The 17867-nt window shown below is 42.3% G+C and overlaps 1 protein-coding gene and 1 long non-coding RNA gene across 7 annotated transcripts in view; both read right to left on the bottom strand.

The window, feature by feature from the left end:
• Positions 1–4496, bottom strand: part of LOC124383377 (E3 ubiquitin-protein ligase TRIM35-like) — a 32592-nt gene extending 28096 nt beyond the window's left edge. For 5 of the 6 annotated variants that reach the window (XM_046845975.1, XM_046845976.1, XM_046845974.1 and 2 more), the window contains exons 1-5: positions 3840–4496; positions 3602–3697; positions 3294–3524; positions 3158–3180; positions 2953–3071 (exon numbers count right to left, since the gene is read on the bottom strand). In XM_046845975.1, the coding sequence (XP_046701931.1) occupies positions 2953–3071; positions 3158–3180; positions 3294–3524; positions 3602–3697; positions 3840–4238 (868 nt within the window). In that variant the 5' untranslated portion in view covers positions 4239–4496. Of the gene's footprint in view, positions 1–2272; positions 2343–2952; positions 3072–3157; positions 3181–3293; positions 3525–3601; positions 3698–3839 lie in introns of those variants that run through there. The other variant, XM_046845979.1, reaches the window with a different exon arrangement.
• A 2473-nt stretch (positions 4497–6969) lies between these two features.
• Positions 6970–7828, bottom strand: LOC124383379. Its single transcript, XR_006925264.1, has 2 exons — positions 7719–7828; positions 6970–7565 (listed from the first exon to the last, which is right to left on the bottom strand). It is a non-coding gene; the product is annotated as an uncharacterized LOC124383379 (long non-coding RNA).
• Positions 7829–17867: the final 10039 nt, after the last annotated feature.

Raw genomic sequence — 17867 nt, 5'->3', positions numbered from 1 at the left:
TTGTCTCCCACCCGGTTTGTAGTCATCCTCACTGCAGTCAGGAGGGTAGGGGCAGGCCGCCTGGTCACTGTGAGGCAGTTCCAGAGGCTGCTGGGTCTCATGTCGGCAGTGTCCGCATGTGGGCCCCTCCAGTGGTGGCTCCGGGGCAGTAGGTTCTCCCCCTGAGGGAGTCTGTGTCGTCGCATCAAGGTCTCACGGTGTGCCCGTGAGCCTTGGTTGCATGGTAGAACCTTACGTTCTGTTCCGAGGCCCCGTTTTAGGGACTCCTTGTCGCCGCGTAACGCTAACGACGGGCGCCCATCACGGGGTGGGAGCGGTCATGAGTGGCCACTCCGCCCAAGGTCTGTGGAGCGCCCGCATCTCTTGTGGCACATAGGTTGCCGGAGGTGCTGGCAGTGTTGTTGGGGTTACAACACTTCCTCCCAGTCCTTAGAGATCGCTATGTGTTGGTCCGCCGACAATGCTGCGGTGGTCTCGCATATCGCCCACCGAGGACCTCCGGTCTCGCCCTTGCGAGCAACGGGCGAGGGGTCTCTTGTGGTCCCGGACGAACTCCTCTCATTTAGAGCCGGTTACATCCCGGACGGTTGGATGTCTGAGCAGACGCCTGTCGAGACAGTGGCTGCCGTGGACGGTCTTGGCGAGGCTACGCCTGTACGCTTTTCCCCCGATTGCGCTGCTCTTGGGAGTTCTGGGAAAGTTTTGCCGGTAGGGAGTTTGTTCCTCCGGGTAGCACCTTGTTGGCGGGCGGAACCCTGGTTCACCCCCGCCCGGTGTTGTGGAGCCTGTGGCCCCTGAGGGGTCTCAGTTTGTAGCGGCTGTTCTCTCTACTGAGGTAGTAGAGGCCCCTCTCCACTCCAGAGCTCCCTCCATGAGGAGGTCGTACGCCGCACGATGGCGACTGTTCGCGTCACGGTGTGAGCACCATGACTTGGACCCAGATGACTGCCCGGTCGGTTCAGTTCTGGTGTTTTTGCAGGTACAGTTTGCCGCAGGGTTAACCCCTTCGACCCTGAGGGTTTCCGTGTTCGCTGGGTAGGTCCCATTGGTGACACGTTTCCTCCGCGGCGCCCGGAGGCTGTGGCCCGGGACACGACTGGAGTGCCTGTCTGGGACTTGGCAGTTGCCTCGTCCCACCTGGAGTTGCCCCCTGGCATGCCCAGAGTGTTCTTACATGGGGCCAGGTGCTCCCACACGATGTGTCGTGTTACAGGCATTCTGCTCTCCTCTGTTATAGCCCCCGACCAGGGGTTACGAGACCTGGCTGTGTCCAGTGCGAGCACTGGGTGCTTATCTCCACAGGACGAGTCCTTGGAGGTGGTTGGTGCAGTTGTTCGGCTGCGAGTCCTGGTCCCCGCCCCGATCGCGGTCAGGGCTCGCCCCGCCGGAGTGTGGCGGCCTCTGCGGCCGGGTGCACATGAGTGTCACTCCGGGACGTCTGTGACGCTGCGGGTTGGTCCACCCCGCTGACCTTTGTCAGGTTCTATGGCCTCGACCTCAGAGCCACCCCGGGCTCCTCTGTCCTACGTGCTGGTGCCGAGGCCCTCACTCTTTGGCAGGGTCTGGTCAGTGTGGCGTGATTGGACACTGCTCCCATAGCGCCGACGCAGCTCGAGTTCCTGAAGGGGCGTCTCAAGGTTCTGACGTAACCCTAGTTCCCCGAGGAACGAGACGCCGCGCCTCCATGCCACACTCCCTGCATCCCGCGGCGCTTACCTTCTCTTTGCAGAAGCTAATGTCGCTACCACCGCACAGCCATCTTGTAGCTTCCTGGTTTACGCGACGTCGCCTGTCTATGACGTCACGGCTTGCCTATTGGCTAGATTTCACACGTGGTTCAGAGCGTGGTCACGCAGGGGCGTTCCCATAGCGTTTCGACGCAGCGCCTCGCTCCTCGGGAACTAGGGTTACGTTCGTAACCTTGAGACGTTATTAATAAAGTTCTATTTTTTATCTCATTATTTTTAATTTAATAAACTTTTGGTTTACTTGAAGTAGATAATTATATCTCAAAATCAATTTTATTTCATCTAATCCAATTAAAATTTCAAGATATATTCATGTTTTAGATAAATTGATCTAAGGTGAAAAAAAATAACAAATCTGTAAAAAAATTAACTGTTTACTATTTATTTTACTATTTTACTTAAATTGGCTATGATGATATAATAATCTATAATATCATTAATAAAATACAACTTAATAAAATATTAATGCATATTTAAGTCCAATTTTAGATGTAATGTGAGATAAATACTGAGCGAAAGTCAGCGAGAGTCCAATAAAAATGCATCAGATACACTGAGTTCAGGATGAACAGTGTTGGTATCCAGAGACAGGTGCTGAAACACACACACACACACACACACACACACACACACACACACACACACACACACACACACACACACACACACACATTCTTAAAATCGCTGAAACGTTCCGTTCGTTAACGGGCAAAAAAGACCTTTCAAAATAAAAGTCCGTTGCTGCTTGTTTATGAGTTGATTAGGATTGATTTTATTTTTGCTAATTATTGTTTGTATAATTCAGTAGCGTATAGAACCATCTTTAGCAGCAATAACTAGAAGTTCTCATGTTCTGTCTGATACTAGGGTTAACACCTGATAAGCACCAGATTTTGATTATTTTCTTGTACATAAAACCATTGAATTCAAAGAGGGTGTACTTAATTTTTTGTCCGTGTGTGTGTGTGTGTGTGTGTGTGTGTGTGTGTGTGTGTGTGTGTGTGTGGTGGTAGTAGTAGTAGTAGTAGTAGTAATAATAATAATAATAATAATTATTATTATTATTATTATTATTATTATAAACAAAATCAAATAAAATATTTTCAAAAGAACAAATCAGAATAAATCACATTAGGTTTATTAACAAAGACACACACACACACACACACACACACACACACCATTGCAAAAAAAAAAGTCTTACTGTACTGGACAGTGTCCTGCATCTTCTCCCAGACTCTGAACTTCAGGTTGGCCAGATGTTTAGTCACATGGATCAGTGCTCCTGAAAGCTCCTCTGAATCCTGCAGTGTGCACAGAGTTCTGCAAAGACATTCAGGAGTCAGTGTTACTGTGGATTTGGATTCAGAAACACGAAGAAGGAGAGAGACAGGAAGCACATCACTCACCTTTCCACTGAGTTCTTGTAGTTCTGTAACACAACAAAGCAAATACAAGTGGATGTGATTTACATTTTTACACCACTGAAATGTGATGTTTCTGATGATGGAAAGAAGTTTTACTTTCTCAATAAATTATCCTCACTTGTAAGAACAAGACGTCTTCAGCTCTCATCTCCTCTTCCGTGGCTCTGATTGTGTCTGAAAGAGATGACATGTCTCTGTTCAGCTTCTCAATCTTCTCCTTCATCATCTGACTCTTCTGCTCCTCTTCCTCTCTCAGTGCACTGATCCTGGCTGCCTCTTCATCTCGTAGAAACTGGTAAAGCTTCTCAAACTCCTTCTTAATCTGATGTTCTGTGTGTTCAGCCTGAATCTGCAATTGAGAGGAAATCAAATGAATTATAATAAATATAACAATTATAAACTCAAACCCATGTTATTGATTCTAACCTTTATATGTTCTGCAGTCTGACTCCAGTTCAGTTTACAGTCTTCAAAGATCTTCAGTTTCTCCTGTAGGGGCTTCAGTGCAGTTTTGAGTTTCTCCTGAAACAAATCAACACACTGCATGGAGACTCTGTGTTTTACATTTTGTTTTAACTCCAATTAACAACATTGATTAAGATAATTTTGAACAACAGCATTTGTTCCCATGTGACACATGACCTCATAGATAAATCATATTTACCTTACAGTCTGTCACTGCCTCATCAATGGGGCAGAATTTGTGGTTGGTGTGTTTTCTTGAATCTCGACACACCAAACACACCGGCTGCTGATCGTCCAGACAGAAGAGTTTCAGTTTCTCACTGTGTAAACTGCAGACTGTTTCAGATTCTGATGAGGATCTCTGACTTCTGTCCTGTAAGAAAGTCTCACACAGGTTCTTCAACACCAGGTTTAGAGGAGGAATCTCCATTGATGACTTCCTCCTACAAACAGGACATTCTCTGGATCCTTTTTTCTCCCAGAACAGCTGCAAACACACTTTACACACACTGTGACTGCAGTGCAGAACAACAGGGTCTTTAAAGATTTCACAGCACACAGGACAGGAAAAATCCTCCTCTGAAAACGCTGAAGCCATTTTATTTTGCTGTTGTTCTTCTATCCAGTGTGAACGCTCAGTGTTTCACTTTCACTTTGTTAAAGAAATAATCACTCACTGATTCCAGCTTTCTATCAGGTTAATGACATGAATTTGTAGGTCCAGGGTGTAATCACTTCCTTTACCACTGATGAAAAAAAAGAAATTAGATTCCTTCATAAATGGAGAATAAAGTAAAACCCACCAGAGCAGAACACTGCAGGCTGTAAATGAAGAACTGCAGTCGTCTCAGACTTGACACTGCCATAATAGGCGGAGTTACAGAATGACATGTTATGACCTGTTACAGTCATCATTTACCTCAGAAACAGCACACAGCACTTACAGTATATTCATGTTCTGACTACAGAGTAATTACCTATAATTTTTGGAAAAATGTATCGTAATGGACAAATTTATTAATAAAATAATAAAATAAAAATTAATAACATAATTATTTAATTACTGTCACAGTTTAGATAAATAATGCTGGAAACACTTCAGTGGCTGATTGAGATCTGACATGTTGTAGTTTTCAGTGATGGACAAAAGAATACATTCTGCAGTGTTTACACAGTTAATGCTACAGTTTCATGATTAAGTAATAGAACAATAAATGTTTTATTTAAAATGTTTTATGCATCTGCATTGCAATTTTTATTTATATTCATTAAACATACAGAGGACGTCCCCAGAAGACATTCCAAACCTTACAATAAACAAACAGCAAAACACACAAATAAAAAAAGTATTTTCACAGTAGCTTGAAGTCTCCAGCAACTTTGGGATGTGCAGACTGTTGTTTGTTGATAGCTGTGTGCAGTTCCTCCATAGCTGATTTCCATTACAGAATCATGAGTGTTTTAAATGCAGTGCTGCCTGAGGGCCTGAAGATCACAGGCACCCAATATTGATTTTCACCCTTGTCCCATGTGCAAAGAATCTTGAGATTTCAGTGGATTCCTTGAAACTTTTGACTCTGTTGTTTACTTTAAATTTTCAAATATTCAGCTGCAATTTTATGTTGAAGTATATTATTCTAAAATTCTTCTGTATTTGGTATGAAGAATCTCAACTAATGATCCTCCTAGTTTAGTGCTCTGTAAAAGTGAATCATATCAGATATAGCTTAGAGTTTAGTTCGAGTTTTATTCTAGTTTATTAATAAAATATTTAATATTAAAATATTTATATATTTTTTACAGAAATACTTAACAGTTCAGTTTTTACGGATATAAAGAGGTGGAAAGTAATGAAGTACAAATACTTCGTTATTGTACTTAAGTAGATTTTTTTTGGTACACAATCAGTACTATATACTAAACTGTTTTTTGGAGCAAACATTTGTTTTCACTCATTGAATTTTTTTACACAAATATCTGTACTTCCTACTTCTTCCATTTTGAAACCAGACTTATTCCTTTAGTTTTAATCTATTTGGTGACATCAATATTTTTTCTTCTAATTGTGAGCCATTTTCAGCACATCAACCTATCTCTTTCATTGTGTGGCTTTTCCAACCTACCACTGGTGTATCATTTCCTGGCTCTCACGCACCACAGACGTAGGCTAGTTTACGAAGATAACAATGAACAAGGCAGAAGGCAACAAGAGGTATGGGGCTAACATTCCTTCACTGCCAAACTGCCATTGTGTAATGCAGTGGTGGGCCGTGCATTTGGTACCTGGACCTTCAGTGGGGACGTACCCGACTTAATCCACCTTTTAATACCACAACTATCACATCACAATTATAGAAACCATCAATACTATACAAAAACGCAATATAACAACGCATGGCATTACAGAGAGAGAGGCATTTCCCATATAGAGGGTGAATACCATTTTCCACTCTCACAAATGTTAGTTACAAATCTTTAACTGCATTTTCAAAACTGCATTCTAAATTTTCAATTAAAAATATTGTACATTCCTTCACCCTTATGAGTCAAATGATCTCCATGTAAATCAGGCGATAAACTGCTTTTATTGCTAACCTCACAGGAATAATAAAATATATTTCTAAAGAACATAATCTCACAAATTTCATCATCTTTATTTGCTGTACACAACATTCATCTGCTCGATCTGTAAATAAAACACAGTTCATGTGATTACAAAAAAGATTAGTTTATTTTTACTGCTGTATGGTAAATTGGACAATTCTTTCTTGTACATTTATTTATTTTAATAGACTGCAGCATTTACAGGTCCCGGTACAGTTACATTTATATTTGATTACAAATCTCTACGTGATCATCAAATGTGTAGCTTCGTGAGAAGCATTAAAGATTCAGGAAATGGTTAAGTGAGTTATGTAACATTACCAAATTTAGGCAAAAACAGTTTACAAAATAACTTTTACATTATACTTTTATGCTTTTATGTTTCAAATTATATTTTGTAAAACTATGCAGTTTGCGGTAAAAAAAAACATTCACACAGCAATCTAACTTGGTATAAGTGCAACATTTATTATACAGAATTAATATTGGCTCTCAATAAAAATCATCAAATCATCATCATATCATGTTCGGATAAAGATAACTGCTGGTCCTCATTAAAAAGCAAGTTTTGGTTTTAAAACACTTTAATACTGGCTGGTTTGATTACATAAAAAAGCCACTTGATATGATACTTTCCTAATAATTTAACTAACATTATTAGATAAATATTAGATCATTCATGTTGAATGAAAAAGAAAAAAATCAACAACTGTGTGGAATATAGAAGTTACATGGATTTAACTTATGTACATTGAGATTAATATGAATGTGCTCAGGCATTAAACATTATAAGCAATCATGTCCTACTCCAATCAGGTAGTGATCTTAACCTGTCGTCTCATTTACAATGAGAAAGTAATTGTGAATGTATTATAGTAGCTGTCTCTCAATTACATTATACTTGGGAAAAAAAATCCCATTCTAGCAGCATACATCATGATCAGTGTTTCTAGAACGTTACAAGCAGCACATCTCCATCTCTATACAGTACTGAAATCCAAGATATATTTTAACATTGCATAAAGTTAGTATTTGGTTATTATCTCGTAATGATTTTACATGTGTGGTTCAGTCACAGTCAGTCAGCCATTCATTCATTCATTCATTCACAAGTCGTTCCTGCTCTACCTGTTAATGACTTTGTGTCCTCTGAAGCAAGATTGTTATTGCATGTATGAGCATAAGGCAGTCTAAATTAAATTGGAAGTGAAACCCTACAGGACCACAGCAGTTATTTCTGGATCCTCAATGTCTGCTTTACTCTGCACCATTCTCAGCTCCAGCTCTGCAGGACTTGGTCTCCGGTCAGGACCAGCTGCCTCTGATGAAGAAAATGAGAGAAGTTTTTCAGTTAACATTATGTGTTTACTGGCAACAATATGCAGACATAATATTCTGTTTCGGTAACATCCACAATCAATAGCCGAGTGCCTTTATAGTCACAGCCTTATGGCATTCTAAGATTTGGTTTTACCCTTGGCGTAGGTAATAGTCCTCTTAATGACATGCTGCATCACAGAAACAGTCTTCTCACAGGCTTTCTGTTAAAAAACAAAACATAAGCATGATGTCTGCAGTTAAAGATTTACATTTACATTTACATTTGCAGCATTTAGCAGATGCCCTTATCCAGAACGACATACAAAAGTGCTTTGAGTTCTATAGCAATGAATAAATCTACACTGGTAATCCAGATTACAAACTTAATATAAATATAACTCTTGAATTCTACAAAGCAAAGCAAAAAATACTTTTTCAAAGTAGATTGGTAAAATCAAGTCAAAGCTGCTTCAACTAAAGTATAGGTTTCGAGGTATGTGCATTAATGAAAGCAAATTATTGTACTTTCCATTTCCCCCCAACACAATTATTTAAGTTTTTTCTTTATATACTTCACAATAAAAGTACTGACATGTTGTATATTACTTTAATTTGTATCAAAGGTTGCCATTTCAACAGGAGTGCATTGAGATGTAATACCTGCATCTAATCAAGCTATAAGTCTGTTTACTCCTGATCAAAATCAAGAAGATTTCAGTCATACAGGTATTTGTTTCCCGGAGTAAAATAAATGGATCTTTGCAAAAAATTATCTAGTAGCCATGATGCCGAAAGTCATAAAAAATTTGCTCTAGTAAGGAATTATTGCAAACTGCTGACACACTTTGTCCATCCATCCTTCTATTTATTCACTTCTTTATCTATCTATTTGTCTGTCTATTTATGTCACTCTTACATTCCACCTACCTTTTAATGTTAACATGGTTCATTTTATTTTATTTTTTTATTTTTTTCTTTCTTTCTTTCTTTCTTTCTTTCTTTCTTTCTTTCTTTCTTTCTTTCTTTCTTATTTAATCTCTTTCTTTTATCCTTCAATCTTCTACATTTCCTTACTTCTTTGTTTGTTTCTGTCTTTCATTAAAAGTTACAAATTACGGGTTTATAACTAAAAGTATAAAGACATTGTTGGGGTTTTAGTCAACATGTCATTATTAAAATTCAGTACTCTGAAATGATACATCACTTGTCAAATTGTGTAGTTATCGATTTTTACGCTCAGGTTGCCAATGAAAAAAGAAAACACATTTCAAGCCATTTAAAGCAACATATTAATCAGACTATATACTATATACGATTTATACTATATACTCAGACAAATAAAAGGCTCCAGTTCGAATGCAACCCAGCAAAGTATTTAATCAGTAAACAAAACTAAAAACAGGATCAGAAATTTTTTTTTTTTTTTAACATATATACATCATTCAGCATTTGTAGTTTGCATTAAAAAAAACTGAACCAGCTTGTTTCTCTACATTCTGTGTTTTCACTTGTTATGGACAGTTAAATTAATTTATGCAAATTATTTAGCTAATTAGACCAGAAACTAAATACTGGACTAGAAATAATGGAACAGAAAGATTTTTCCAGGTTCTACTATCATTAGCATTACTAATTCACTACTTTCTTTTATGTAACTTCCTAACAAATTTCTAGACAATGAATACACACCTGTTGTCTGGCTCCCCAGTGCCACTAGATTTTTATCTCCCAGAGGAGAGAGAAGGTCTGTGTATGGTAGTGATGACCACAGTGTCAGGAGTCATAGCATGCAGCAGATCCATTGCCTACATGAGAACAACCACAGACATTTCTAGAACAATATTTCAGTTATCTCTGCCTTAAAATATTATTACCTGACCTGTACCAAATCAGAATATCACAATCTACCCACATTGCAGCATAAGCAGTCACTTCAGAATAAACTGTAGACATGCCTACACAGTAAAAACAGAAGTGTTAATTTAACTCCTAAAGAGTTGAAATTGACTCTGTTTCAGATAACATTTGGTCCCACTCGAAATCAGTGTAAAATTTACTCTTTGGTCAGTGTCAAGTTTTTAGAGTTAATTCTACTCAATATTGTGTAAAAAATAACAAAGAAATGTGTAAAAGTATTTAACACTGTAGGTTAATCACACTGTTAAGAGTAATATAATTACACAGTATAGAGTTAATTTATCTACAATTTGACTTTTTTTTAAATGACACTTTAAGTGTAATATTTACTTTTCATTTCTCTAGTGTTTTTAAAAAATATATAAATCATAAGATGCAGTGTTACTGAATTATAGAACTATCAACTACTATCCAAATAAAAACAATCACAATAACACTAGATACAGAACTCACAATTTATTGTAAAAAAAAATAAGGCATTTCAATGTCATTGAATTTACATTGCAAACACATTACCTGGTCTCTGACCGAAACAATACTCCAATGAATTTATTATGCATGAAGTTTTCACACCAAAAACCTATGGAAGGGATGGATTACAAGCCATTTCTTGACAGTGAGCAGTGTGAATATCTTTGGTGCACAAAACTACTTTGGAAGTATCTTCAGAGAATTCTGTCTGAAAATCCTCCTTTTCCGCTAAACAGAACCTGCAACAGTACCTTGCACTGAAAGACTCCACCAGACCAAACAAACTATGCAAACCCAAATTATCCCCAGTAACCTGTACTACAGTGCCACAAACATAACCAGAGTATAATGGAATCTTAATACCATCACTCTCTAACACTTTAATGTCTCGAACAATCTACAGAATCAACTAAACTGCTTCCACTTATTAAGATGCTTTCTTAAACCAGAAAAACTACCAAAAGAACGTGAGCATCCTTCTTGTCCACACTCCAGAAAAAGAGTCCTGCCGGTACATAGCCCATGAATTACCTAAAAGTGCTTAACAAGGTTGTTTGGACTTCCATGGTCACTTTTGCAAAGAAAACACTTCATAGCTTTATCTTAATTAACGCACCATTCTTGCCCGCAACTTTGCAACTCTAGGAGTCTCCTTTGTTTCCCCCATGTCGATGTTATAGATGGTTGTTTGGACAAAAGTGAAAAAGCTGCTCAGAGAAGAACTGTATGACGTACCAAAGACATAATGGGCTTTAAAGAGTTCATCAAAAGCTCCAACTGAACCTGTTGCCTTGCATGGAAGTGCATGCTTGTCAACCACAATGAAGTAGGAGTGAATGGTGCTCTGTGTGGATCCCTGGGCGAGAAGGTAGGGCTGACTGCTTTGGGTAATGTTGTCTAGATGCTGCTGCACACTGGTTCCAACCTACAACAAAACACATTCAACAGAATTGTTTTGGTGACTAACTTCTGACAATAGATCAGATCACCTCCAACTGTGCACAAGATTGAGGTGATGGAAGATATATTTGAAACAACTTTTAAAGAATTTGTTCACTTTGAACATTTTTTTTGCTGATAATTTACTCACCCCCATGTCATCCAAGATTCATGTCTTTCTTTCTTCAGTTGAAAATAAATTAAGGTTTTTGAGGAAAACATTCCAGGATTTTTCTCCATATAATGAACTTCCATGGTGACCAACGGTTTGAGGGTTTAAATGAAGGCTCAAATGTCTGTCTCAATGTAGCTTCAAAGACTCGACAATTTCCACAAAGAAATAAGGGTATTATATAGAGAAACTGTTTTTAAAATAAAAATAATATACTTTTTAACCACACTTGGATCTTTCTGATGTCATGACGTAATGAGTGGCGCATCTTGAGATTCTACAACACTTTGTGGTATTTTTATTTTGAAAACGACTGATTGTTTTGCTAGATAAGAACCCTAATTCTCTGCTGGGATCATATTGAGACTTTGAAGCTACATTAAGACAGACTTTGAACACTCATTTGAACCCTCAAACCGTTGGTCACCATAGAAGTTCATTATATGGAGAAAAATCCTGGAATGTTTTCCTCAAAAACCTTAAATTATTTTCGACTGAAGAAAGAAAGACATGGACCTCTTGGATGACATGCAATCAGTGATCTAAGTTATCGTTTTATAAGACCAACATTAACAGATGCATGCTAACATTACCAGTATATATAAAAAACCTAGATTAACGTTGCTGGGAAGCTAAAAAAAAATACATTAGCTAGGAATAGCTATTAACTGTATTAAATCATTCTGACCAACTTCATTCGTAAAAATATTGCAACACATAAAGAAACAGTTACCGATACGGATTGCTATAACTTGTAATATGACCTCACACTTTTAAAATTATGTAAAGTTAAAAAATACCGTTTTGGTGTGGACAACAAAGGATATTACTTACCTAGCAATATCAGTGACCAAGCGTTCCTCCTTCACCATCTTCTTCCACCAAAATTCGTGCTAAACGTTTGAGAAGCACAGCAGAGTGGCGGGTATTTATCACTGTTGTAGAGTTAAAATTGTCACTGCGTTTCTGCAGATTTTTACACTCACTTTTAACTCCACTGATAGGGCAACTTTACTCCCCAAAATGTTGAAAATACTCTATCTGGGTTAAAATAACTTTACTCTGAAATATTAACACTCTATTTTTTACTGTGTATATGTAATCTTTTCATGTCTACAGTTTATCCTGAAGTGACAATAAGGACCTTAAAGGGAAAACTATTATTTTTACAATAGTTATTCTTGCCATTATAGAATATAATTGTTTACTAAGTCCAACACACTTACCAATGATGAAACCACCTAAAAAAACTTGTCCTCTTTTTTGATGAAGCCTGACAGTGTGATTAGTAATCAAATTGTGTGAAAATTATGGTTTAAAATGTCCGGTCTTTAGAGAAAGTAGTCCAGAATCATGATCAGTAGACCATGTCAGTAGGTCTTCAACATTTGGGTTGAAAAAAAATCCCATAGCAAATATTTAATTGATTAGCATTTCACAATGCGGTGTATTGAAGCCCAAATCACAACACGGAAGTACACTTTTATGATATTAATTGTTTAAAAGATAATTCCCTTTAATTCTTAAGTTCTCTAGCTGCTTGAAGGGCACTTTAGAAATATACTTGAACTTTATATTTAAAATAGTGGACAGAGACTTACCTCAACTGCATCTTGTTCTGTACAATTTTTTTTCCTGTCAGGAGCCTTTCGAGAAAAACATCTATTCATCAGAAGATATTCTGAAACTGTGTTATCATTTTATGTCTGCACCCAATAAAAAAAATGACTGATTTGGACCAGGTGTGGATGATTAGTAAGTGGGTGAGCTGCTTGGAGTGATTGGAGGGGTTGGCGAGGGTGTGGCTGGTGGATCCCTGACAGTAACCCCCCTCCAGGGGCGGCTCCCGACGCCCTGACCCTGCGCCTGGGACGACCCCGACCCCGGGGCGCAGGACGAAGCGGATGAGTGGCGTGGAACTCCTCCAGGAGCGCTGGATCCAGTATGTCCTGCCGCGCCACCCATGACCGTTCCTCGGGGCCGTAGCCCTCCCAGTCCACGAGATACTCCAGGCCACCTCCCCGACGACGAGAGTCCAGCACTTCCCGTACCGAGTAGACGGAGGGCTGTTCCAGTACCTCAGGTGGAGGGGGCCTGACCTCGCTGGCACGTTGGGCAGAAGATGGAGTATACGGCTTGAGATGTGACACGTGGAAGGTGGGGTGAATCCGGTATCGTGGTGGGAGTTCCAGCCGATAGGCCGCCTCGTTGATCCGCCTTTCGATCCTGAAGGGTCCGATGTACCTGGGACTCAGCTTCCTGCAGGGGAGCCGCAGTCGTAGGTCCTTGGTGGACAGCCAAACCCAGTCTCCGGGCCTGTATGAGGGGGCCTCCAACCGTCGTGCATCCGCATGTCGCCGGGTCTCCCTTATCGCCCTGCACAATTGAGTGTGTGCGGCCTCCCAGGTCCTGACACTCTCCCGAAACCAGTGATCTACCGTGGGTACATTGGACGGCTCATCAGACCATGGAAACAGTGGGGGTTGAAAACCTAACACGCATTGAAAGGGCGTGAGTCCTGTGGTGTCTTGGCGCAACGAGTTCTGCGCGTACTCCACCCAAGGCAGAAACCGGCTCCACTCCATCTGGTCTTGGTGACAATACATCCTCAAGTACCTCCCCAGCTCTTGGATCTTCCGCTCGGTTTGGCCGTTCGACTGGGGGTGGTAGCCGGACGACAGATTAACGGTGACTCCCAGTAGCTGGAAAAACGCCCTCCAGACATGTGAGGTGAACTGAGAGCCCCGGTCTGACACTATCTCCCTTCGGGAGGCCAAAGTTGCGGAAGACATGATGGAAGAGCGCTTCTGCTGTTTCCAGAGCCATGGGGAGGCCTCGGAGAGGAACAAATCTGCAGGCCTTTGAGAACCGGTCGATGACCACTAGAATGCAGGTAAAACCCTCCGACCGTGGCAAGTCAGTCACGAAGTCAATGCCGATGTGCGACCACGGCCTTTGTGGAGTAGGCAGGGGGATGAGCTTGCCCACCGGTGAGTCTTTGAGATGGCGCAGATGTTACAGCCCCGGACGAACTCGGCCACCGTGTTGCTCAACCCTGGCCACCAGTACCGCCCCTGCACCAGACATAGGGTCTGCCTTCTGCCCGGGTGCCCTGAGCCGGGGACTTCATGGACCGCCTTTAGTAAGGCCTGTCGACACTCTCGAGGAACAAAGGTCCGGTTCCTGGGACACCCAGGGGGTGCCGGTTCTCGTCGTGTGGCCGTGCGAATATCCTCGTCCAAATCCCATATGATTGGGCTCAGAATGAGCGTCGGAGGCAGGATAGCTCGGCGGGTTCCTCGGGCCCATAAACTCTGGAGAGGGCATCAGCCTTACCATTCTTTGTCCCTGGCCGATAGGTAATGCTAAAGTTGAACCGCGTGAAGAAGAGAGCCCACCGTGCTTGACGGGGGTTTAGGCGCTTGGCCTCACGGAGGTACTGGAGGTTTTTGTGATCCGTGATGACTGTGAAAGGATGAGCAGCTCCCTCCAGCCAGTGTCTCCACTCCTCCAGGGCCAGCTTGATGGCTAGGAGCTCTCTGTTCCCGATGTCATAGTTCTGTTCGGCCGGGGACAGCTTCTTGGAGAAATAGGCGCAGGGATGGAGCCGCGGGGGGGTCCCCGCCTGCTGAGAGAGGGTGGCCCCTACGCCTGTGGACGATGCATCCACCTCGACGACAAACGGGAGCTGGGGGTCCGGATGACGTAGAAGCGGGGCGGCACAGAACCTTTTGCGCAACTCCTCGAATGCCCGTTGAGCCTCTGGGGTCCAGGAGAGGGTCTTGGCTTTACCTCGCAGAAGAGACGTAAGTGGGGCGGAAATCAGGCTGAAGCCTCCAATGAACCCAGACGCGGCAGCGGGCTGGTCCTCCATGCTGAGGTAACACGGTTTTCCCTTGTTTTGTGTCGGTCCGTTCTTCTGTCAGGCGCTAAGAACGTACTGGAAACCGAGTGAATTCAACGAAGGCCTTTTAATAAGAAAGCAAAAAGGGCAAGGCAGAAAGCACAACAAAAAAAAAAGAGCATCCAACTAGGGTAAACTGAACTAATGGAATAACTGTGGCAGATTGAGCACAGATAACACACAGAAGCTTGAAAGCTAAGCAAAAACCAAACGGAGTAGTTTGGGCAGTCCTGAATGTTCGCAAGCCTAAGCTGTAGAACGGACGATGAGCATGTGGATAAACGGGGTCTTTATAGTGTGGTGACTGATTTGGACCAGGTGTGGATGATTAGTAAGTGGGTGAGCTGCTTGGAGTGATTGGAGGGGTTGGCGAGGGTGTGGCTGGTGGATCTCTGACATATATATATATATACAGTGGAACCCGGTTATGTCGATGTCCTAGGGGGTTGCCAAAAAGCATCGAGATAACCGATGATCGAGATAAACGAAAATCAATATGGCGGCAATATATTAACGTGCTTGAAATTTCTTTATGTATATGATGTGCGTTAATAAATGAGAATGTGCATGCATGTGTTTTTGGAGGGTTTTTTTTACACAACAGCGTCGCTGCGATTTGTTTGATGAAGTCATGCTATAAAAATGTACATACATGTTTGTTAACTGTCAGGAATCCACCTGCCACGCCCCCTTCGGGCGCCTTCAGCATGGCAGGTGCTTTCTCGGACGCTTTCTCTGAAGCTCCTGGCTTCAATCGTGCACATATGGTGCTTGTTTAGCATCATCACCAGCTCCTATTTAAACTTCCACACTCTCACCATCCGTTATTGTTGGTATATGTTGGTTCACGGCGGTCATTGTTATCACTCATGCGTATCCCGGTACGTGCCTTCCCACCGCCACTCTCTCAATGGCTGCGCTTTTCTCCCCAAAGCGCATCGCGGATTCCCCCCCGATCCTGCCGTTGTTCATTCTATGCTTTTGCTGCTCATCCCACGTTCCGCGCTGCGGTCCTACCAAGCGCGGCTTTTGCCTCCCTTTCATCGCATAACATTTAACAACAAAAGGCATATGTGCACTAACTAACAGCAGAGATTTACCAGTATACAATACAACACTTGTAGCAGCTGTAAGGCTTGATTTTTCCGCCTCTTTCTCTTTTCTTCTGCGGCTGCACAGTGCCGATCGAGATAACTGACGTTAAATGGCAAATTTGCCCAACCTTGTGCTCGAGATATTAAGGTTCGGCGAACATAAAAAAGTCGACATAACCATTAAAAAATGCTTAGACAAAGCGAGAATTTGGCGGTTCCACTTCAAAAACGTCGACTTAATAGGGTTGTCGAGTTAACTGAGGTCGAGATAAGTGGGTTCCACTGTGTATATATATATATATATATATATATATATATATATATATATATATATATATATATATATATATATATATATATACACACTGGAACAAAATATAAATTTTGTTCCATTTCTTGAATGCCATAATCTTATATCCTCCTACTTCTGTACATTTCTTTTTAATGCCATAGCCTTAGAACCATTTACATATACTTTTCAACAATGTAAACACATCTCTGCACTGCTATAGCCTTTATATTTATTCACCATACTTATGTTTACATATATATCAGATGCTGTTGTTATGCAAAAACACTGGAGGCGAAAGCCGAAGTGAAAGCAAATGAGAGTTTATTTGCGACACAGGGCAAATCTAAACACAACACTCGCTTATATGGGTTTGGTGATGAGTGCTCAATGAGTTTTAGGTGTGTGTGTCTAGTACGCTGGAGAGGAGCTTCGAGCGGGCGTGGCCCGCACAGGAGAAGGAGCAGGGAGCTCCCTGACACCACCCCCTCCCCCAGGGGCAGCACCTGGGGTTCATGGTAAAGAAGAGAGCCCAGCGAGCCTGCCTGGGGTTGAGACTCCGGGCCTCCCAGCTTGTGCGAGAAGAAAGCGCACGGGTGGAGCTGTGGAGGGGTGCCTGACAGCTGGGAGAGAGCAGCCCCCACACCGGTTGTTGAAATGCTGTCGGAGCTCGTTAAAGTCCTCCTGGGCCTCCGGGGTCCACTTCAGGGTTCGTGCTTTTCCCCTGAGGAGGTTCGTGAGGGGAGCGGTGATCTGGCTGTAACCCTTAATGAACCGACGATAGAAATTCGCGGGGACGGGCCAGTTCCTTACCGCCTTTACCTTGCCCTCGTCTATCTGTATCCCTTTTGCGCTGATCCCAGGAACTGAATCCTCTCCAGGTGGAACTCGCACTTCGAGAGATTCAGGTAAAGCCGGTGGGAACAAAGTGCCCCTAGGACGTTGCGCACGTGACGATGGTGCTCCTCCAGGTTAGATCAGGATGTCGTCGATGTAGACCATGACGTACTTCTGGAGGTAGGGTCGGAGTACGGCATGACCCGGTACTCGTAGTGTCCCGAAGGTTTAATGAAGGCGGTCTTCCACTCGTCTCCTTTTCTGATGCGCACTAGGTTGTACACGCTCCAGAGGTCGAGCTTATAGAAAACCCTCGCCTCCCTTAGGTCCTCCAAAGCTGATGGAACAAGCGGGAGGGGGTAAGGGAGAGGAGCGATCTGAGCGTTCAACTGCCGGTAGTCAATGCAGGGTCGAAGACCCCCGTCCTTCTTCCCCACAAAGAAAAAGCTTGAGGCCGCTGGAGAGGAGGATTGGGCAATGAACCCCTGCTGGACGGCCTGTTGGACATACTCCTCCATAGCGTGGTGTTCAGGAGCAGACAGGGGATACACACGGCCTTTGGGCAGCTTAGCTCCAGGAAGCAGGTCAATGCAGCAGTCCCAGGGCCGGTGAGGGGGGAGACGAGTGGCTGCTTTGGCACAAAACATATCCTCGAACGCCTGGTATTCCTTGGGAATCTC

Source organism: Silurus meridionalis, chromosome 3 (assembly GCF_014805685.1).
Source record: "Silurus meridionalis isolate SWU-2019-XX chromosome 3, ASM1480568v1, whole genome shotgun sequence".
NCBI lineage: Eukaryota > Metazoa > Chordata > Actinopteri > Siluriformes > Siluridae > Silurus > Silurus meridionalis.
Note: the sequence above shows the minus strand (reverse complement) of the source record. Positions and strands in the feature narration are given on the sequence as shown.